General features: G+C 47.9%; 1 protein-coding gene across 2 annotated transcripts in view; it reads right to left on the reverse strand.

Moving 5' to 3' along the window:
* The window catches only part of LOC146859549 (CD5 antigen-like), a 756,734-nt gene that overhangs the window by 327,384 nt on the left and 405,806 nt on the right, over positions 1-23,544 (reverse strand). For both annotated transcript variants that reach the window (XM_085650246.1, XM_085650247.1), the window contains one exon: positions 7,541-7,861. In XM_085650246.1, the coding sequence (XP_085506372.1) occupies positions 7,541-7,861 (321 nt within the window). The remainder of the gene's footprint in view (positions 1-7,540; positions 7,862-23,544) is intronic.

Here is a 23,544-nt window from a genome sequence, read left to right on the forward strand (position 1 = left end):
TCTCTGGTGCTTTGAAGCCCTGCACTGGGGGCACACTTGGTGTCCCTGGGCATACTCCAGTTCAAATCGGTTGCAGGGGCTACCTGCCCCTGCTCTGGTGCAAAACTGGACAAAGGAAATGGGTGTAACCACTCCTCTTTCCAAGCCCACCCATAGGTGGGGCCTTAGAGTTAATCCATCCCCTAAACTTACTATAAATATAGAAATCCAGACCCTAGGACTTTAAATTACCCTGGACAAAACTCTGCTACATATATTCTGGACTTTTAACGTTCTATCCTGACTAGAAGACTGAAGAAATCTCCCTTGGGGTCAAGGAGTGACTCCCCTGCTTGGCAGGCACCAAAGAAGCAACTGACTGGTCTGCATCACCAGAGGCAGATTTTCAGACTTCCAGCAGGCTACCCTGACTCCACAGCAAAGCTGAGGCCCGTGGCTATCGTGGGTGACGTGGAACCATGACCCCTGGACACCGTGAACTTTTGCAGTAACTCTATCTTACTGGTCCTCCTCGAAGTTGTGCTTTTGGCTTTGAGTAGCCCCAGCCTTTAGCATCTCCTGCAAGGAAGATTGTTGGCCTCCACACCACGAGTGACCCGTGGGCCAGCTTCAAGTGCGACCACTCAAGGCTCCTTCAGCCACTCAAAGCTCCTTCATGATCACTAGTCTGTTGGCTAGCAGGTCCCCAAGAACTCCTTTTCTGTTTGGGCTTTCCTGGTTGCTCCAGATGTGCCCTTACTTACTCTTGCTGGGTGAGTCCCTCAGACATTGCTGGTCTGCATCGCAGTCCTTTCTCTGAATTCCAGTGACCTGCATTCTGGTCGCCGACACTGCAGCACTCAACAGACTTTGTGGGGCAACTCGAATTCGGCTCGTGGACTTTATCGACACCTCCTGGACCTCGTGGCTGAAGAGTCAAGACACCCATCAACTCACCTGAAGCACCCGACATCTGTGGGCATTGGTCCATCCTGCCCTAGGTCACTGGCTAGTGACCCAGACTCTGTCCCCTCTGCTTTCAGGTTCCTTCCATCCTAGATCCAGGCTTGGATCTCTCCGGACACTTCTCCTCTTCACAGCAGCAACAGTTCTTTGCATGCTCCCATTGAAATCGACGACACGACCCGACACCAAAAGACACCTATGCACCCGGCTTCCCTGGGTGAGATAACTCAAGTACTCCAGTGCTCTCGTGGGTGCTAGCCCTAGAACTTCTTAAGTCCAAAGGGTCACCATAGCTACCACTAGGATAGCTTTCTATAAAGGTTGTCTTTAACCTATCACCATAAGGGGTTGTTTGGACTGATACAAGGTGCCCACTAGAACTAGTGGACAGCATATATCAGGCCACCTTCTCACATTGGTGTACAGCGTGTGGGATTCCAGCTTGCTATTGTTTTACCAGATAATCTCAATTGAATTGATCAACTGAAAACCACTAAAGGTACCTGAGGTACATATAATATCAAGTTAGCTAAAGTAAGTTCTACTGAACTTAGAGTTGTGTGTTAAGGGATAGCACACCCTTTCTACAACTCAAGAGAGTTTAGTAGGCCACACTAGTGTAGGTAGTGCAATACACCACACCACAGTAGTATTGTCTAACCAGCTAGGAACCAGTGGGTCCCTACCAGGAACCAGTGAGATCCTTCCGTATAAGTATGAGTATCTCACTTTTGCTCAGCTTAGGGCCTTATGTTCCATTAGGAAGCTGAAGACAGGCAAAAGTCCATCCACCCAGCATCTCATAAATATACTGAAACTGGATGAAATCACAGGGCCTAGTGGGCCTGATGATTTAGACAGTGTGGGTGAGGCAGCACATGGGGGTGGGTCTAGGGGTGGAATCTCCCCTGACGATAACTATAATGCTGACTAGACTGGTGACAATGACCAGACTCTGGTGAACACAGACCACCAGGATGAGGATGAGGAGGATGACAATAATGCCACTTCCTTTATTCCTCCTGGTAGGCCTGACAACAGGGCTAGAAGGGATAGATCTCTGTCAAGGGGATCTATCCAGTCTAACTCCTCTACAGGAACCTCTGTTTCTTCTCACAGAGAGAGGGAAACCTAACAGGAGAGGAGAGAGAGACTGCTGAGGTATGAGCAAGACAAGTTCAACCTCAGAAAGCAACAGATGGCCTTAGATAGGGAAGCCCTGGAGCTCTACAGAGCTAGTAAAAAGGAGGGACTAGAGTCCCTTGGTGGCAGCAATTTCAATAGAGATAGGGAGAGGTCTTATGACCATAGAAACCTAAGTAAGATTGTCCCTCTCTACCAGAGTGGGGATGACATCCACAAATGGATAACTGCCTTGGAGAGGGCCTTTAAAGTACAGAAGGTCCCTCAAGGTCAGTGGGCAACAATCCTATGGCTCTCCTTTGCAGACAAAGGTAGAGACAAGCTCCTCACTGTAAGAGAAGAGGATGCTGATGACTACAAAGTCTTGAAGAGTGCACTGATAGATGGGTTTGGCCTAAACACTGAACAATACAGATTAAAGTTCAGAGACACCCAAAAGGCACAAAATCAGGACTGGGTTGACTTTGTTGACTGTGCTGCTAAGGCTCTGGAAGGTTGGTTATTGGGCAGTAAAGTGTGCGACTTCATAGGATTGTACAATCTGATAATGAGGGAGCAGATTCTTAATAACTGACAAAATCAGCTGATGCACCAGTACCTGGTAGACTCATATCTGACACCTGGTAGACTCATATCTGACCTCTCCCCAAGAATTGGGAAAGAAGGCAGACAAATAGGTCAGAACCAGGGTGAGGCAGAAGGTACAGAACCAAGGTGGTGACCCAAAGAAGCAAGATTCCAAAAGCTCTGACAAGAGTGGAGACAAGGGTAAAAACCAGAAGTCTTCTCAAGGGCCCCAAAAATCATCTTCAGGTGGGGATTCACAGTCAGGAAAGGGTAAAGTCCAAAAGAAACCTTGGTGCAAAATCTGTAAACAGAAGACTCACTGGACTAGTGACTGCACCAAGGCCAAAGAAAATACTCCAGCCCCCACCAATGCCCCTAAGGCACCTGCTCCCCCAGTGCATTTGCAATTGGTGGTGGGAATACACAGAATAAGGGTGTGGTAGGGTTGACCCTGGGTTCTGAGATGGACTCTGGCATAGTCAGAGCACCAACTCAGGCTGTGCTTGTCAGTGATGGGGGCATGGATATGTCCCCCTTTGTGAGTCCCAGTAACTTGGGCAAATTCAGACAGCAGCCTTTAATTAATGGAGTAGAAGCTTGGGCATTCAGGGACACAGACGCAAGTGTCACAATGGTGACAAAAGATCTTGTGGACCCTGGGCAGATTAAACTTGGTGAAATGTACCAAGTGACCAATGCTAGCAATGTCAGAACAGACCATTCTCTGGCAGTTGTTAACTTCTCCTGGGGAGGGGTAACTGGCCTTAAGAAGGTTATGGTAAGTGCGGACCTATCAGTACAGTGCTTGCTTGGCAATGATCTAGACACTTCAGCTTGGGCTGAAGTGGAGCTCAGGACACATGCAGAAATGTTAGGGATCCCTGCACAAGTCTTTGCTGTGACCAGGTCACAGGCAAAAATGTCAAAAGCTGGAAAGGCCCTGGATTCTGCAATAATGGACCAGGTGCCTCACAAGAGGAGGAGCAGTAGGGTTAAGGCAGAGCCTTCCCACCTGTCTCAGGATGGTGATCAGTCTCTTCAGGGAGATGATCTAGAGCCTGAAGAAGGATCTGTCCCAGAGGAGCTTGAACCTGACCAGGTTGAGTTCTTGGGGACACGGGGCCTTTCAGGTCTGATCTGAGCCAGGAGCAGAAAACCTGCACCTCTCTTGAAACCCTGAGACAGCAAGCTGCTGATGAGGCTGCTGGGAATGCTAGTGGCACTCATAAAGTTTATTGGGATGATGGACTCCTATACTCAGAGAGTGCATCCAGGAGGTTGGTTATACCGCTGAAGTGTATGGGTTTCCTATTGACCCTAGCCCATGATATTCCCCTAGCAGGACACCTAGACCAGAACAAGACTTGGGACAGAATTGTTCCTCACTTTCACTGGCCCCACATGTCTGAAGACACAAAGGAGTTTTGTCGCTCCTGTGTAACCTGCCAAGCCAGTGACAAAGCAGGTGACACTACAAAGGCCCCTCTGATGCCACTACCTGTGCTGAGGGGGCCCTTTGAAAGGGTAAGGATCGACGTTGTTGGTCGCATGGATCCCAAAACAGCATCTGGGCACAGATTTATACTGATGGTAGTGGATCATGCCACCAGGTATCCAGAAGCAATTTCCCTAAGGACCACTACAGCACCTGTAGTAGCAAGAGCTCTCGTGAGTGTGTTCTCAAGAGTAGGCTTTCCTAAGGAGGTAGTATCTGACAGGGGTGAAAACTTCATGTCTAGTTACTTGACTGCAATGTGGAAGGAGTGTGGAGTGAACTGCAAGTTCACCACACCCTATCACCCACAATGCAATGGTTTATTTGAGAGATTCAACAAAACCTTAAAGGGCATGATCAAAGGACTCCCAGAGAAGCTTAGGCGAAAATGGGACCTGCTCTTGCCCTGCCTTTTATTTGCATACAGGGAGGTGCTTCAAAAGGGGGTTGGCAACAGCCCATTTGAACTTTTGTTTGGACACCCTGTCTGGGGTCCATTGTGTTTGGTGAAAGAAGGATAGGAGTTACCTCTCAAGCCCCCAAAGCAAGACATAGTGGACTATGTACTTGGTCTCCGCTCCAGGATGGCTGAGTACATGAAAAAGGCAAACAACAACTTTGAGGCTAGCCAGGAACTGCCTAAAGCCTGGCATGACCAAAAGGCTGTACTGACAGTTTACCAGCCAGGCCAGAAAGTGTGGGTGTTGGAGCCTGTGGCCCCAGCAGCTCTCCAGTACAAGTGGAGTGGACCCCACACTATTGTTGAACAGAAGGGAGAGGTAACTTATTTGGTAGACCTAGGAACTCCCAGGAGTCCCCATAGGGTTCTCTATGTCAACAGGCTAAAGCCATATGTGGACAGGGCTGACATGGGCTTGCTCATGGCAACTGATGAGGGACAGGAGGAAGAGAGTGACCCACTCCCTGACCTCCTCTCACAGAAGCCTGATGATGGGTCAGTTGATGGTGTAGCCTTGGCAGGCAGCCTCACTGCCCAGCAACAAGCTGATTGCAGACAGGTGCCCAATCAGTACAGACACATGTTCTCACTGACTCCAAGTCAGACTACCTGGTGCACTCATGAAGTGGACACTGGGGACAGTCTGCCTATTAAAAATAAAATGTATAGGCAACCTGATCATGTCAGGGACTGTATCAGGACAGAAGTCCAGAAAATGTTGGATTTCGGTGTTGTTGAACCCTCAGATAGCCCTTGGGCTAGTCCAGTGGTCCTTGTTCCAAAACCTCACACCAGTGGTGGAAAAAGAGAGATGAGGTTTTGTGTGGACTACAGGGGTCTCAATGCAGTCACTAGGACTAATGCCCATCCAATACCCAGGGCAGATGAGCTAATAGATACTCTGGCCTCAGCCAAGTATCTTAGCACATTTGACTTGACAGTTGGCTACTGGCAGATCAGACTAGTTGATGATGCAAAGCCAAAAACAGCATTTTCTACCCCTAGTGGGCACTATCAATTTGTGGTAATGCCCTTTGGTTTGAAGAATGCACCTGCCACTTTCTAAAGGTTGGTGAATACAGTTCTCTCAGGGCTGGAAGCCTTTAGTGCAGCATATCTAGATGATATTGCTGTCTTTAGCTCCACCTGGGAGGATCACCTGGTCCACCTAAGGAATGTTTTGGAGGCCCTGCAAAAAGCAGGCCAAACTATCAAGGCTACTTTGTGCCAGATAGGGCAGAGTCAGGTTGTATACTTGGGCCACCTTGTAGGTGGAGGCCAGGTTCAACCATTGCAGAGCAAAATCCAGACCATAATGGACTGGGTTGCTCCCACTACCCAGACTCAGCAGAGAGCCTTCATAGGCCTGACTGGGTACTATAGGAGATTTGTCAAAGGGTATGGATCAATAGTGACACCCTTGAATGACTTAACTTCTAAGAAAATGCCCAAAAAGGTTCATTGGACAGCTAGCTGTCAAAAGGCATTTGATGACCTGAAGCAGGCCATGTGTACTGCTCCCATTCTGCAGAGTCCTGACTAGTCCAAAAAGTTAATTGTTCAAACTGATGCATTGGGGGTTGGGGCTGTACTCTCACAATTGAATGAAGAAGGTCAGGATCAGCCAGTAGCTTTCATAAGCAGAAGGCTGACCCCTAGAGAGAAAAGGTGGTCAGCCATTGAGAGGGAGGCCTTTGCTGTGGTTTGGGCTCTGAAGAAATTGAGTCCATTCTTCTTTGGTACTCACTTCCTTGTTCAGACAGACCATAAGCCCCTCTTATGGTTAAAACAAATGAAGGGTGAAAACCCCAAACTGCTTAGGTGGTCCATTTCTCTACAGGGGATGGACTTTACTCTGGGAGTAACCATGCCAAGGCAGATGGACTCTCTAGGAATTTCCACTTAGAACATGAAGACTCAACTGGTCAAGGCTAATTTAATGTCCTTGCGTTTGGGGGGGTTGTGTAGGAGAGTAGGATCTGCTTCACGTGGGTACCCCCACTTTTTGCAGGTGTTCCACTGTTTTTTTACCTTAGTCTGGCTGTGGCCCTGCTAATCAGGACCACAGCCTAGCTGCTTCCTCTCTAAAATGGTTTCCATGTACATTAGGTACATATCTAATTGGATTCTGGAGTGCCTTATGAGCCCCTAGTATATGGTATACTATGTACCTAGGGCATAGGTACCTCAGAGGCCTACCAGGGGCTGCAGCATATATTATGCCACCCCTGGGAAGCACTCCAAAATGGCACCACAAGTATGCTACTGCAGCCTTGGTAAGGGTGTGCTTGCACCCCTTACCGTGGTATAGGCTACCTATAACCACACCTATATACGGACACATATAAACCTATAAGCCACTCCTATAGCAGGCTTTGACAATCCTGAAGGCAGAGTGTTTGGTTTTATATGAGAGGGTGCCCAAGCATGAGCTGAGCCCCTCTGCAGGTTTCAAAAATACTTCCTTATGGCTGTTCTGTGATACAGCCATACCATATACTCTTAAGTGCATTATAACCTCGCGGTAAATGCTAACTTTGAGATGGCTGCATCAAAACATGTCGTGTTTGGTGTCAAACGCTTTGGAATACTACCCCTCCACCAGTTCTGTCGGCGGGGGTAGCATTCCACCCTTCTAGAGGGAGAGAAATGTTCACACTGGCTAAACCCGGGTAGGAATTTCCTGAGCCATGGCATCACAAAATGGATGCCTCTGCCACAATCAATGAGTCATCCTGCATCACACTCTGGGATACCCAAATGGTTGTGAATCACCAAGTGATAGACCTGGAGATGACGTAACACCATATACCCACTGCACCCAATTAGCGCTGTCCAATTCTTCAGCAATCACAACATTACTACATTCTTATCGTTCATGATATTAGTTTTCATAACTGAATATTTCCCTTTGTGCTCCTTTCTCTCACCTGAACATTGCACTCCAGCATCCCTTCTGATGTGACAGGGATTATGTCCCCACGCATCATGAGGACAGTCGAAGAAGGACACCTCTGCTCCTGTGCATCGAATCCGACTCAGCCACACTGGGTGCCATCCTGCTCCAAACACTTCATTGCCACTTAGTGCTCTTAAAGCTGATCCGCATCCAAGATCTCTACAGACTACCTCAGCGTCCTTCATATCCCAGTGAATATCGCAGACCGTCCCCCATCGCTTCCCATGCCTGACCTCCACTCTCCCGTTGCAGGCATCACCAGCATTGACCAAGCGGATCTCATCGGCACCACCTGTGGCCAGTGGGAGACAAGGGAACAGATATTAAGTACAGTGACCACCTCTAGAAGGGAGACATTTAAAGGTGAGTAAAGAGGTACAATATCTCATCAGCACCACCTGTGACCAGTGGGAGAGAATGGAACAGATATTGAGTACAGTGACCACTTCTAGAAGGGAGACATTCAAAGGTCAGTAAAGAGATACAATATCTCATCAGCACCACCTGTGACCAGTGGAAGAGAAGGGAACAGATATTGAGTACATTGACCACCTCTAGAAAGGAGACAATTGAAGGTGAGTAAAGAGATACAATATCAGCAGTCAGCAGGTTTCACTGCTTCTCCTCCCTGAGCTCACAGATGGACAAACAGATATGAGAAGCTGAGCATTGTCTCTGTGAATCCTGAATTTATATACCTAATATTATCTAGCAATAGTCTTTAAATAAATTATGCCATTTTGAGATTCTAGCATTTTAGCGGAAGCTCACCATTAAATACATAAGTATATTAATTGTGTACCAATAGACTGTTGATATTACATGATGCAACATTAGTTACTCGTGTTACACAATCATCTGCAAAAAAAATCAGTTCCATGGGAGTTTTTAGAAGCATACCTTTAACACCATTAGAGTCTATCTTAGAAGAATGTTAAACAATTAGACGATAGAATTGTACAGTGTATGACTCCACTTCTTAGGGCCCAATTTAGATTTTGGCAGGTGGAGTGAAGGCTGTCAGGGTGGTATGTCCGGCAACACTTCACCCACCCAATTTAAAGTTCACTGTCGGCCATGAGGGAACTCTTTGGGTTTGTATGAACCACTATCTCAACGTTTTATACAAAGTTATTTAGAGTGGGAGCTTGCTTTGGCAAAGCAAAAATGAATAGCCCCAACACCAGTGGAGTTTTCTCCCATGGTGTAAGGATAGTTTTTATTTTATATTTTTATTTTAACATTCCCTCACCCCCAGAATATTCATGGATTTGGTAGACAGTATAAAGACATCTGACTACCCATTCTAAATTGGGTGGATGGCTTACCGCTGAAGCTCCATATTCTCTCTGGCCTTCGGAGGAAGGTTTACGCTGAATAGGTAAATTTTGCTCTATCGGTGTAAACCTGGTACTCACCAGACTTTAAACTTGGTGAGCTGACTGAGTGTTAGGCAGCCAAGGTACTCTGTTACTGTTGCCCTTAATGATTCCTTTGTTTATAGCATTTCATCCCATACATTCTTTCATTCTAGCTGTTGTAATTACCAAGGTTTACAATTACTTCGTTCATTTGTACTCAAATTATTGACCACAGAACCTGAGATGCTGAGTTCCAAGCTCTGAGCTCATGATGTGCAGGACACAGCAGATGTCAGAGGGGAGCATGAATCCATTACTGGGTGCTTCCACCTAAAGATAACACTCACTATGAGTCTACAAAGGTAGAACATTGCAATTAGCCCTTGTACAAGCCCTTACCAGTGGGACAAGAACATTAGGCCTGGTTGGGCGAAGGTTTTACAACCAACCTCAATGGACGCAATACAGGTAGTGACTTTATTACACGGTGAGGTCACACAACCACACTATATATAGAAAAACGCTTTAAAGCAAAGCAAGCTCCCAAAGGTCAAGTAATCTATTGATGGCCTGGTTTATATGTCGGTGGGCAGGTTACTCCATCACAACGGTGAAGGATATTTCATCTGCAGAAATATAAATCCCATGGAATATAATCGAATGCATGTTTCCGCCGACGGGATATCCATTCCCGTTGTGACATAGTACCCTGAATGCTGAAATATAAATCAGGCCCTTATTGCACCCGAGTGCACCCGAGTGAGCCCATACTGGAGGCACCTCAAACAGTCTGCGCAGCAGCAAGTCATAACCCCTAAAATACAATATTCTCCTCAGCTTCTAATACAACAAGGAGAGCTGCTTGATAAACTGGCAGATCAACAAGCTGTGTCTACTATAACCATATTATTTCAACACAGAATACAAGCTCTTCCATTACAATGTAATTTACTCGTACATCTATTTTAAATGTTATCAGAAACATGCACTTATGATAGCTTTCAATTGACCATCCCAATGAAGGTTTAAAACATTGAACATATCAGAGTCTCACATCTCATTTCAGCAACCTTTCGAGAACCTAATAGGTAGGATCCAGGCACCGAAAGCATGCCTGAAAAAGCACCAGTTCCTAAAATACTTACTTCAGATTAAAACTTCTCCGATGGTCACTCCTGCAGAGCCCAGGATCCTTAGGGTGGCCACTCCCGTTTAGGCCTCTTGGGGCACTGGAGTCCAATGTGCATTTATTTGTAAGCACCGGACCCTAAGGTGGCATTTTAACCCCTTCGCTGCCAGGCCTTTTCCCCCTCCTGTGCCACGCCCTTTTTTGGCTATTTGGTGTAGTGCGTGCTGAGGCTCCTGTAACTTTTTGACCACATAAGGTATCCATGCCAAATTTGCGTCCTTTTCTTCCAACATCATGGGGATTCTGAAGGTACTCAGGGTTTGTATATTCCCCTGGAGGGGGTCACAGAAATGAGCCAAAATACAGCAAAATTTAGTTTTTGTGGGGGGAAATGGGAAAAACGGGCTGCAAATGAAAGCATCTGGGTTTTTCCCTGAAAATGTTATCAAAAAAGGGTTTGTGGGGCTGAAATCACCATTTTCCCAGCTTTTCGGGGATACCAGACTTTTGTCACAAACCAACATTTTTACACAGTTTTGGCATTTTTCTGGGACATAGCCTATTTTTGCTATTTTTTGTGCTTTCAACCTCCTTTCAGTTAATGGTACAAATGGGTACAAAAGCTATAATGGATCCTGGAAAGCTATACATTTTAGAGAAGTAGACAAAATTCTGAATTCAGCAAGGGGTCATTTGTGTAGATCCATCAAGGTTTCTTTATAGAAACTAACAGTTAAAAATAGGATAAATTGAAAATGTGTTGAAAAAAAAAGCCTTTTGTGTCAACGTTTTCACCTGTAACTTCTTCTAATTATGACAGCTCTTTGAAAGCAATATACCGTTACATCCGCTGGACATTACTGGTTGTGGGGATATATAGGACTTGTAGGTTCACCAAGAACCCGACGAACCCAGATACAAAAACTGAGCAGCAACTTGCAATGGTTTATTATTATGTACCGGGTATATAGTAAATATTCTGTAAAAATGTGTACATGGAAAAATCGGTATGAAAGACACCTATGTATTTCTGAAATGGGAACAAAATATAGAGTTTAGAAACAGTAGATATTTGCACATTTCCGAAATTGGGAATACTCATACCAGCATGAGAATTATCAGTCATTTTTAAGAATGACTGCTTTTTTACACAATGTCTTTCATTTGGAAGGCAGAAATGCATCAAAAGTCAATAGGTAATAACAGTTCCTTTACAAATCTGAATTACACTAAGTCTCCTGATAAAAATGGTACCTCACTTGTAGGGGTAGGCATAGTGCCCACGACAAGAAATGGCTCAAAACCCAACGTGAACACACCACATTTTCACAATGCAAAAATTACCCTTTTTTAACAAAGTGCCTAGCTGTAGTTTTTTAACCCTAGCTCTTCCGGCACCTAGGGAAATCTAGCAAACCTATACATTTTTGAAAACTAGACACCCAGGGAAATCCAGGATGGGGTGACTTGACTGCCTACCACCAGGTTGTGTTACCCAGAATCCATTGCAAACCTAAAAAATTGCCAAAAAAAAAACCTTTTTCCCCACATTTCTCTTGTGGAAAGTTCTGGAATCTGCGTGGATCCACAAATTTCCACCCACCCCACGTTCCCCGAAGTCTTCCGAGAAAAATGGTACCTCACTTGTGTGGGTCAGCCTAGTGCCCGTGACAGGAAACGGTGCAAAACATAACGTGGATACAGCTCAATTTCGTAGCGAAAAATGACCCTTTTTTGGCAAAGTGCCTAGCTGTAGTTTTTGAACCATAGCTCTGCCAGCACCTAGGGAAACCTAGCAAACCTATACATTTTTTAAAACTAGACACCCAGGGGAATCCAGGATGGGATGACTTGACTGCCTCCCACCAGGTTCTGTAACCCAGAATCCCTTGCAAACCTAAAACATTGACAAAAAAAACTCAAATTTCCCACATTTCTCTGGTGGAAAGTTCTGGAATCTGCGTGGATGCACAAATTTCACCCACCCCGCGTTCCCCAAAGTCTTCCAAGAAAAATAGTACCTCACTTGTGTGGGTCAGCCTAGTGTCCGCGACAGGAAACAGTGCAAAACGTAACGTGGACACACCTCAATTTCACAGCGAAAAATGACCCTTTTTTGGCAAAGTGCCTAGCTGTAGTTTTTGAACCATAGCTCTTCCGGCACCTAGGGAAACCTAGCAAACCTATACATTTTTGTAACTAGACACCCAGGGGAATCCAGGATGGGGTGACTTGACTGCCTCCCACCAGGTTCTGTTACCCAGAATCCCTTGCAAACCTAAAAAATTGCCAAAAAAAACACATTTTCTTCACATTTCTGTGGTGGAAAGTTCTGGAATCTGTGTGGATCCATAAATTTCCACCCACCCCGCGTTCCCCAAAGTCTTCCGAGAAAAATGGTACCTCACTTGTGTGGGTCGGCCTAATGCTCGCGACAGGAAATGGCGCAAAACGCAACATAGACACACCTCAATTTCACTGTGAAAAATGACCCTTTTTTTGCAAAGTGCCTAGCTGTAGTTTTTTAACCATAGCTCTGCCGGCACCTAGGGAAACCTAGCAAACCTATACATTTTTGAAAACTAGACACCAAGGGGAATCCAGAATGGGGTGACTTGACTGCATCCCACCAGGTTCTGCTACCCAGAATCCCATGCAAACCTAAAAAGTTGTAAAAAAAAACACATTTTCCTCACATTTCTGTGGTGGAAAGTTCTGGAATCTGCGTGGATCCACAAATTTTCACCCACCCCTTGTTCCCCAAAGTCTTCCAAAACAAATGGTACCTCACTTGTGTGGGTCGGCCTAGTGCCCGTGACAGGAAACGGCGCAAAACGCATCGTGGACACACCTCAATTTTGCAATGAAAAATGAACCTTTTTTGGCGAAGTGCCTAGCTGTAGTTTTTGAACCCTAGCTCTGCCGGCACCTAGGGAAACCTACCAAACCCACACATTTCTGAAAACTAGACACTCAGTGGATTCCAGGAAGGTATGGCTTGTGTGGATCCCCCAATATTTCCTTACCCAGAATGACCTGCAAACCTCAAATTTAGCTGAAAAAATCAAGTTTTTCACACATTTTTGTGTGTGAAAGTTGTGGCATCACCGGGCTGACACAAATTTCCTACCACCCAGCGTTCCCCCGGGTCTCCCGATAAAAACAGTGCCTCACTCATGTGGGAGGCCCAAGTACCCGCGACAGGCAAGGGCCCACAACGTAGTGAGGCGATATGAAAATTGCCTACCAAAAAACGACCTGGTTTTGCAAGGGAAGTCACCTGGGTTTTTTGGTCCGGTGCTCGGCGGCCACCTAGGGGAACCTACCAAACCCACACATTTCTGAAAACTAGACACCCGGGGGATTCCAGGGAGGTATGGCTTGCGTGGATCCCCTAAAGTTTACTTACCCAGAATGCCCTGCAACCCTCAAATTTAGCTGCAAAAAATCAAATTTTTCACACATTTTTGTGTCGGAAAGTTGTGGCATCACCGGGCTGACACAAATTTCCTCCCACCCAGCGTTCCGCCAGGTCTCCCGATAAAAACGGTGCCTCACTCGTGTGGGAGGCCCAAGTACCCGCAACAGGCAAGGGCCCACAACGTAGTGAGGCAACATGAAAATTGCCTACCTCAAAACTAGCTGGTTTTGCAAAGGGATCACTTGGGTTTTTGGCCCGGTGCTCGGCGGCCACCTAGTGAAACCTACCAAACCCACACATTTCTGAAGACTAGACACTCGGGGGATTCTAGGGAGGTATGGCTTGCGTGGATCCCCCAAAGTTTCCTTACCCAGAATGCCCTGCAAACCTCAAATTTAGCTGAAAAAATCACCTTTTTCACACATTTTTGTGTGGAAAATTTGTGGCATCACCGGGCTGATACAAATTTCCTACCATCCAGCGTTCCCCAGGGCCTCCCGTTAAAAACGGTGCCTCAATCGTGTGGGAGGCCCAAGTACCCGCGACAGGCAAGGGCCCAAAACGTATTGAGGCAACAGGAAAATTGCATACCTCAAAACGACCTGGTTTTGCAAGGGGGGTCACTTGGGTTTTTGGCCAGGTTCTCGGCGGCCACCTAGGGAAACCTACCAAACCCACACATTTCTGAAAACTAGACACCCGGGGGATTCCAGGGAGGTATAGCTTGCGTTGATACCCCATAGTTTCCTTACCCAGAATGCCCTGCAAACCTCAAATTAAGCTGAAAAAATCACCTTTTCACAAATTTTTGTGTGGGAAAGTTGTGGCATCACCGGACTGACACAAATTTCCTACCACCCAGCGTTCCCCCGGGTCTCCCGTTAAAAACGGTGCCTCAATCGTGTGGGAGGCCCAAGTACCCGCGACAGGCAAGGGCCCAAAACGTATTGAGGCAACAGGAAAATTGCATACCTCAAAACGACCTGGTTTTGCAAGGGGGGTCACTTGGGTTTTTGGCCAGGTGCTCGGCAGCCACCTAGGGAAACCTACTAAACCCACACATTTCTGAAAACTAGACACCCGGGGGATTCCAGGGAGGTATAGCTTGCGTGGATCCCCCATAGTTTCCTTACCCAGAATGCCCTGCAAACCTCAAATTAAGCTGAAAAAATCACCTTTTTCAAACATTTTTGTGTGGGAAAGTTGAGGCATCACCGGGCTGACACAAATTTCCTACCACCCAGCGTTGCTTGGGGTCTCCCGATAAAAACGCTTCCTCACTCGTGTGGGAGACCCAAGTACCCGCGACAGGCAAGGGTCCAAAACGTAGTGCGCCTCAACAGGCAAGGGTCCTAAACGTAGCGCGCCTCACTACATTTTGGGCCCTTGCCGGGTCCTTAGGCCTCCCACACGAGTGAGGCACCGTTTCTATCAAGAGACCCGGGGGAATGCTGGGTGGTAGGAAATTTGTGTCATCCCGGCAATGCCACAACTTTCCCACACAAAAATGTGTGTAAAAAGGTGATTTTTTCAGCTAAATTTGAGGTTTGCAGGGCATTCTGGGTAAGGAAACGTTGGGGGATCCACGCAAGCCATACCTCCCTGGAATCCCCCGGGTGTCTAGTTTTCAGAAATGTGTCGGTTTGGTAGGTTCCCCTAGGTGGCCGCCGAGCACCGGGCCAAAAACCCAAGTGACCCCCCTTGCAAAACCAGGTCGTTATGAGGTAGGCAATTTTCATGTCGCCTCCCTACGTTGTGGGCCCTTGCCTGTCGCGGGTACGTGGGTCTCCCACACAAGTGAGGCTCAGTTTTTATCGGGAGACCCGGGGGAATGCTGGGTGCTAGGAAATTTGTGTCAGCCCGTTGATGCCACAACTTTCCCACACAAAAATGTGTGAAAAAGGTGATTTGTACAGCTAAATTTGAGGTTTGCAGGGCATTCTGGGTAAGGAAACGTTGGGGGATCCACGCAAGCCATACCTCCCTGGAATCCCCCGGGTGTCTAGTTTTCAGAAATGTGTCGGTTTTGTAGGTTCCCCTAGGTGGCCGCCGAGCACCGGGCCAAAAACCCAGGTGACCCCCCTTGCAAAACCAGGTCGTTATGAGGTAGGCAATTTTCATGTCGCCTCACTACGTTGTGGGCCCTTGTCTGTCACGGGTACTTGGGCCTCACACACGAGTGAGGCACCGTTTTTATCAGGAGACCCGGGGGAACGCTGGGTGGTAGGAAATTTGTGTCAGCCCAGTGATGCCACAACTTGCCCACACGAAAATGTGTGAAAAATGTGATTTTTTTCAGCTAAATTTGAGGTTTGCAGGGCATTCTGGGTAAGGAAACGTTGGGGGATCCATGCAAGCCATACCTCCCTGGAATCCGTCGGGTGTCTAGTTTTCAGAAATGTGTGAGTTTGGTAGGTTTCCCTAGGTGTTCGCCGAGCACCGGGCCAAAAACCCAAGTGACCCCCTTGCAAAACCAGGTCGTTATGAGATAGGCAAATTTCATGTCGCCTCACTACGTTGTGGGCCCTTGCCTGTCGCGGGAACTTGGGCCTCCCACACAAGTGAGGCACCGGTTTTATCAGGAGACCCGGGGGAACGCTGGGTGGTAGGAAATTAGTGTCAGCCCGGTGATGCCACAACTTTCCCCCCAAAAAATGTGTGAAAAAGGTGATTTTTTTCAGCTAAATTTGAGGTTTGCAGTGCATTCTGGGTAAGGAAACGTTCGGGGATCCACGCAAACCATACCTCCCTGGAATCCCCCAGGTGTCTAGTTTTCAGAAATGTGTTGGTTTGGTAGGTTTCCTTAGATGGCCGCCAAGCCCGGGGCCAAAAACTCATGGGACCCCCTTTGCAAAACCAGGTTGTTTTGTGATAGGTAATTTGGATGTCTCCTAAATAGGTTTTGGGCCCTCGCCTGACGCGGGCACTAGGAATACCCACGCAAGTGAGGTACCATTTTTCTCTGAAGACTTTGGGGAACGCAGGGTGGGTGGAATTTTGTGGACCCACACAGATTCCAGAACTTTCCACCACAGAAATGTGAGGAAAATGTGTTATTTTGGACACATTTTTAGGTTTGCAATGGATTCTGGGTAACAGAACCTGGTGAGAGCCATTGAAGTCACCCCATCCTGGATTCCCCTCGGTGTCTAGTTTTCAAAAATGTACAGGTTTGCCTACGTGCCAACTGCGCTAGGGCCCAAAATCCACAGGGATGCACATTTCTAAAAAAAATTCGGAGCCCAGTAGGCTTTCTGCCGCCCTGGGGGGGAATCGGGGAAGGGAGTTTCATCCCGCTATGCCCCTAAAGGGGCAGAAAGAGTTTGGCTATTTTTTGTGGGGTGGGGGCATTGGTATTACCATTTTGGGCAGCCCCCACCCCCACGCATAAAAAAAGCCTGCGTACTCGTTGGTGCCTAGTGGGCTTTCTACCCCCCCAGGGGGCAGATCAGGGGCCACTGCCACCATCTGCCCTCCCGGGGGGGCAGAAAGACTGGAATTTCTCTAGGGTGGGGTGGGGTATTGTCATGCCCATTTTGGGGAGCCCCTACCGCTACATTAATAAAACAAAAAAATCCATGGATTCTAGTGGGCATTCTACGCCCCCCAGGGGGGCCAGATTGGGGGCTACAGCTCCCATCTGCCTCCTGGGGGGCAGAAAGACTGTCATTTTTGTGGGGGGGGGGGTGGGGGCATTGGTGTGCCCGTTTCGGGCAGCCGACACCCTAAAAACAATTGCACAAAAAAAATCCCTGCTGGATAGTTGGCTTTCTGCCCCTCTGGGGGGGCAGATTGGGGGTTACTGCCCCATCTGCCCCCCGGGGGGGCAGAAAGGCTGTAATGGTGGTGGGGGTGGGGGCATTGGCGTGCCCATTTCGGGCAGCCTCCACCCTAAATAAAATCCATCACCCTAAATAAAATTGCGCAAAAAAAATCCTTGGCATCAAGTAGGCTTTGCGCCCCCCGAAGAGGCTGATTAGGGGCCAATGCCCCATCTGCCCCCCAGGGGGGGTAGAAAGGCTGTAGTGATGGCAGGTGGGTGGGGGCATTGGCGTGCCCGTTTCGGGCAGCCCCCACCCTAAAAAAAATCTAAAAACAAAACTCTGGTGTTTAGTGGGCTTTCTGCCCCACCGAAGGGGCAGATTAGGGGCCAATGCCCCATCTGCCCCCGGGGGGCAGAAAGACTGTAATAAATGGGGGGTGGGGTGGGGGCATGGGCCTGCCTGTTTTGGGCAGCCCCCACCTCTATTTTTTTTTTTTTAAATTCCCTGGTGTCTAGTGGTTTTTCTGCCCCCCCCGGGGGGGGGGCAGATTGGGCACCAATGCCCCATCTGCCCCCCAGGGGGGGGAGAAAGGCTGTAATGGTGGCGGGTGGGTGGGGGCATTGGCGGGCCTGTTTCGGGCAGCCCTCACCCTAAAAAAGAACTGAAAACAACTCCCTGGTCTATAGTGGGCTTTCTGCCCCCCGAAGGGGCAGATTAGGGGCCAATGCCCCATCTGCCCCCCGGGAGGTGCAGAAAGACTGTGATAATTGGGGGGTGGGGTGGGGGCATGGGCCGCCCCCACCCTTATTTTTTTTTTTTTTAAATTCCGTGGGGTCAAGTGGTCTTTTTGCCCCCCCCCCCCGGGGGGGCAGATTGGTGGCCAATGCCCCATCTGCCCCCCAGGGGGGGCAGAAAGGCTGTAATGGTGGCTGGTGGGTGAGGGCATTGGCGTGCCCGTTTCGGGCAGCCCCCACCCTAAAAAAAAACCTGAAAACAAATCCCTGGTGTATAGTGGGCTTTCTGCCCCCCCGAAGGGGCAGATTAGGGGCCAATGCCCCATCTGCCCCCCGGGGGGGCAGAAAGACTGTGATAATTGGGGGGTGGGGGCAATGGGCCTGCCCATTTTGGGCAGCCCCAACCCCTATCTTTTTTTTTTTTAAATTCCCTGGTGTCTAGTGGGCTTTTTGCCCCCCCCCAGGGCGCAGATGGGGCCTACTGCCCCCATCTGCCCCTCGGGGGGCAAAAAGACTCCCCGGTGCCAAAATAATTTGGGGGAGAAAAGGCCCTTGCCCAAGGGGCCGCTCCCCTCTCCCTGTTGTCTAGTGGGTGGCTCACTGCTTGGGGATCGCCCTCCTGTGGTGATCCACAAGCAGGGATTCACTGGGGAGGGGTACCATTGGAAAGGGGAGATTCTCCCCTTTCCAACGACAGCTCTCCCGTCTTTCTACGTGCTCAGGGGGCTGAGATAGCTGAGCACATAGAAAGTGAAACTGAAATGAGCCTTCTGGCTCATTTCAGTTTCAGTTTCAGTGTAATGACGTCGGCGCGACGTGCGCGCTGATCGTCATTTCACTGAAAGCAGGGGGGGGCCTCGGGAGCTGGGGAAGCGCTTCCCCAGCTCCCGAGGCTATTTTTTGTGAAAGGGAATCCCTCTGGTGCCCGCACCAGAGGGATTCCCCAGGGAATGCCTCATGACGAGCTGGACTCGTCATGGGCACAGCGCGACTGGGCTCCATGACGAGTCCAGCTCGTCATGGGCATAGGAGGGGTTAAATCAGCTGATCGAGGTGGGTACATTGTCCTTTTTCTCCATCTTTCTTTTGTGCCACTAGTGGGCTTTATTCTTTCCACGAGTGGGTGCTCCTACTGCACTTATAGGGCACCCGCATGCTTCCTCCAAAGACTGCATGGTAAGCCTGCACAGTCAAGTTGGCTCCTACCTTCCATGCATTTGCTCTTTTGCTGGTTGGGGCCAGCTGCTGGGGTCCTTTTTCCCCCCGGCCCAAGTCTCCTTCTCCCAGCATGGCTCTTTCATTTATTAAGAGAGAGCCAGGGGACAAGCAATCATGGGGCAACCATCTGCCTCACAGGCTTCTCACTCAGGCTCTGAGGCTACCTGGACTGTGGCAACAATTAGCTCCTCCCACCTGGGGCAAAAATTAATCATTCGAGTAACACTCTGCTTGTGGATGGAGGGCCGCCCTAGGCACTAGCCTTGCCTGTTGGCGAACATGTCATTCACTGTGATGTGCCTGGCTTCTGCTAGTTTCTTTTGGACATTGTTCCTCCCTTTGAGAGGGGAAGTTTGGAGCATTGTGCACTCTTTCTGTGCTGGAGTCCTGAGATGCTGCACACCCATGGATGCACTTAATAAACATCGAGAACTGGGGCACATTTCTACAGTCCAGCAACCTGGAAAAGGCCACCTAAAAGTGGTATGATTATTATAATTAGAGATCTTAGGCCCTGCTGGGCCTTTTCTTATTGGATTCATTTGCGTTTCTCCTCAGGTATGTGCTCCAGCCAGTATATTATCAATGTAGGGCCTTCTGGTTTCTAATTTATTGCTGATTCCTTTACTGACGTCATTTCCACACCTAGCCTTTTCATCGAGGTACAGAAGTGTCTGTCCCAATATGTCTGCCTGACATTTGAAAAACTCAATAGGGAGGACATTGAGGCCTGAAAAATTCTGAGTTGAAATCTGGGAGATAGCTTTCGCCACTTCATCCGGTGAGATGGATTTACCAATATTAGATGCTTGGTCAGGAGTACGTCATGCATATTGGACGTCTGTTACGCTGCTATGTCTGCCATCCCGTTGATACATGTGATGAATTTCTATATAATGTTACATAGTAATGAGCGATGGTCTGCACTATGCCAGCTGGTCCCTGATGGAGGATGCCATACCCATTCTCAATTTTAACTATATGTGTGAACTTCTCATTACTTTGTCTTAATCAGTGCAATAATTTCCCAATTTTATTTCCATGCTCATAATAGTAACATTGAGAGGCCTTCACAATATCTTGGCCTAATCAAATAAATGTGTTTGGGTTCAAGCATGACTTAATATGTAATTTATAAGAACTGTGTTGCAGGACAATGGAGGCGGTAGGTGAGACCACAGAGTATCAAACGCCGGCAAGTGTCCCTCAAATTGACCGGGACCCTCCATCTTGCCTCTGGATGATTACTTTGCCTCTCTTGAGATAGAACCATAGGCCAGCAAGCATTTAGGGGTAGACCGGTGTACATTGTTAGGTTATCCCTTGATAAAAGGGAGACCTGAAGTCCAAGATAGGGGCATACATTTATTGTTTTTTTGGTCCTGATGAAGTGCCGCCTGATCCTTGGGCTGTCGAGGCACGAAACATGTTGACCACACTTCACTAGCAGCTATCCTGGTACTTGATGACTACATGATAGCATCACTGTTTGTATCTAGTCCTGGTACCCTTCTCCTATAAAGATTTGTTTTTAGGATTGAGGAAATATGAATTTTTATGATCAATTGTGTCCCCTATCTTAGACCCCAACGGCTCCATGTACGTGCTACAAGTACATGTATGTTCCCTCCACTTCAAGCTATGAAGACGCAAATACAATTGTGTCCAACGTTAACATGTCCTCTTTCAGATCCGCCATGAATGGGTCGAATATTCCGTTCCTAAGTATGCCTTGCCACCGTCTTTATATGGTGTACTTTTCACGTTTTTCAGCTCTGGCAAGTTAGGCCCTGAATTCTGCCATCGAGCTTTTTCTGCCTTCTGCCTCTGAATGCTCCAGCCTGGACCTGCATCTGTATCCATGACCTTTGTCTTACTTCCTGCGCGGCTAACGGTGCCTGGCCCGGCCTGTTGCCTGCCAAGACTGTATTCAGCCTTCAAGTTATCTGCTCCGCTCCTCGAGAAATGCATTCCTGTCTAGTAGTTTAGGTAAACATCCTTCCAGCTACAGAGTAAAGGGCCCGGCCTTACTGTCTCCGTGCAAGTAATTCATAGTTCTTGTTACCATGGTAGGCCCATGCCCCTCGCATCTCATGTAGACACATAGACGCTTATACACGCACTAGAAGTCAGTATAGGATAGCCTCTGCCTGAGAGACCTTTCCTTTCAGATAATACAGTTCCTTAAACATAAGATATTAGATACGATTTGGGATTAGGTTGTTCTGACATCCCAGACTTCTGTCTCCTCATGTAGGACTAAATGTCAAGTCCACTTCACCCTCCAGTTACACGTCAATCACACGTCATGCTACTGTGCGCGCATCTCTGCCATGTATTTCTGCTGACTTTGCAGGATTCTCTTATGGATCCACCCACCTGTGTCATCCTCAGAATGACGTTTCTAGTACACGCCCTTATGCACGCCTATTGTAACGCCTTTTTTCATTACGTATGTGTATTCTTATCTCTCTTCTCAACTGTCACGCCTTCTGCATATGTCTTTTACTGTAATGCATTGACTATATATATGACAACCTGTCAATAAAGTATCGCTCTATCCCTTCCCGAACCTTCGTGGTGACGGAATCCGATTGCCTGGTTCGAACCAATTCCTTTGTAAGGAATAAATTCCCTTTTAAAACCTCAAATACCACGGATTCTGCCTCTTATTTTTACTGAGTTATTCTTATTGAATTTTACCGCATAAATTAAGTCTAGGTAATTAAAATTTAACACATAATTGGCGCCCGAATAGGGACACCTCCCCCACCCCACGCGCCGGAGGTGCATTGCAGACCCGGTCTCCTGCCACAGCCGGTCGGACAACTACGCGTACCCGCAGGATTTCCTGTACCTCCCTCAGGCCAACGGAGGTGACTGAGGCTGCGATCAACACCCAGACGAGGCGGTGAGGAGTGCGGAGGATCCCGACCAGAGCCTAGCTGAGAGAGCAAGATCCGAGGTATACAGAGGCCCACCAGATTCCGAAGTTCCGAAGTATCTACGTCACGAGTCGAGTCGAGTCCAGTCTGGTCTAGTCCAGTCCAGACTTTCCGAGGCCTTCTGTTCCGTTCCGTGCTTCCCGGTGAGTACCGTTGCTGGGGACGCATCTAGACGTGCGCATTGGTTTGTGCCGGTCAAGACGGGTTTGGGTACACAGATCCGGTCTGCACTGTTTTAGCAGTGTATCTGTGCTGTTTAGCAGTACACCTAGTATTATGCAGTTAGCTAGTTTTATTCTAATTATTATTGTTCGTTTTAAAATGTTTTAATATGTTTTAAATGTCGTGGTATGAGTGATTGTTCGAACTTCATTACTGTGTTTATTGTACTAATTGTGTTCAAGTCCGAGAAAGAATCAAGTAGCAAGGTTTAAGATGCCGTTATTCTCAAAATTAAGACAGATAAGAACTAGAAAAGGGATACTCGAGGAAGCCGTTCCCATTCCACCTAGGGACACTCCAGGGTACTTTATGTACCATAAACATGGCCTAGACGCCGTATTATATCTCGAATTGTGGGTGGACTACACCAAGGATTTAGCAGAGAATCAGAGATGGCCCACTGCTGGGACATGGGATGCAGATTGCATCATGAGAGTAGAAGAAGCATTATGGAAAAAGAAAGCCAGACAGTCACAGAAAGATGCCATTGAATTATGGCGTAAAGAATCGCATAGACGCACAGAGAAAGCACTCAGAAAAGAAGAGAAAAGTAGGGAGGATTCAGACAAAGCCCGAGAAAACGTATTAATTGAGGAAGGTATCCGAGCAAAAGCAGAACAAGTAGACAGACAACGAAACACTCTTATGAATGGTATGTATCCTCTTCTGGCCGAGGGTTTACCTAAGGCCACCCTGGAAGTACCGAAAGATCTGCCACCTCCATTGCTTCCGACTAAATTGCACCCCAAGACCGCAAAGGACATTTTCCTTTCTTCCTATTTAGACGATGTAGCCCCCGAATATGCTAATGCTCCGCCGCCACGCACACCACCTGCTAATGACGCTCGACCCCGAGATAATCTGCCCCCACTTCCGCAGCAACATACTCCTCCGTCCGTTCCAAACCTTCCGCCCGTTCCTCCACTTATTCCTGCACCTATTCTTCCTACCTTACACCCAACGAATCCTTTTGGACCTAGCACCTCAGGAGGTGCGACAGGAAGTTTTCATACGCCGCCATCAGCGCGTCGATTGACTTATAGGGATTTAGCACACCAACGTACACCCCAAACAGCGAATTATGACATATTTAAAGAGCCTCTTACAGACTGTAGATATGATCCAGTACCCGGTAAAGACGACAGAATGATGCTATCATCAGTACGTCTACGACGAGTTGC

The sequence above is a fragment of the Triturus cristatus genome, chromosome 3_2, assembly GCF_964204655.1.
Source record: "Triturus cristatus chromosome 3_2, aTriCri1.1, whole genome shotgun sequence".
In the NCBI taxonomy this organism is placed as follows: domain Eukaryota; kingdom Metazoa; phylum Chordata; class Amphibia; order Caudata; family Salamandridae; genus Triturus; species Triturus cristatus.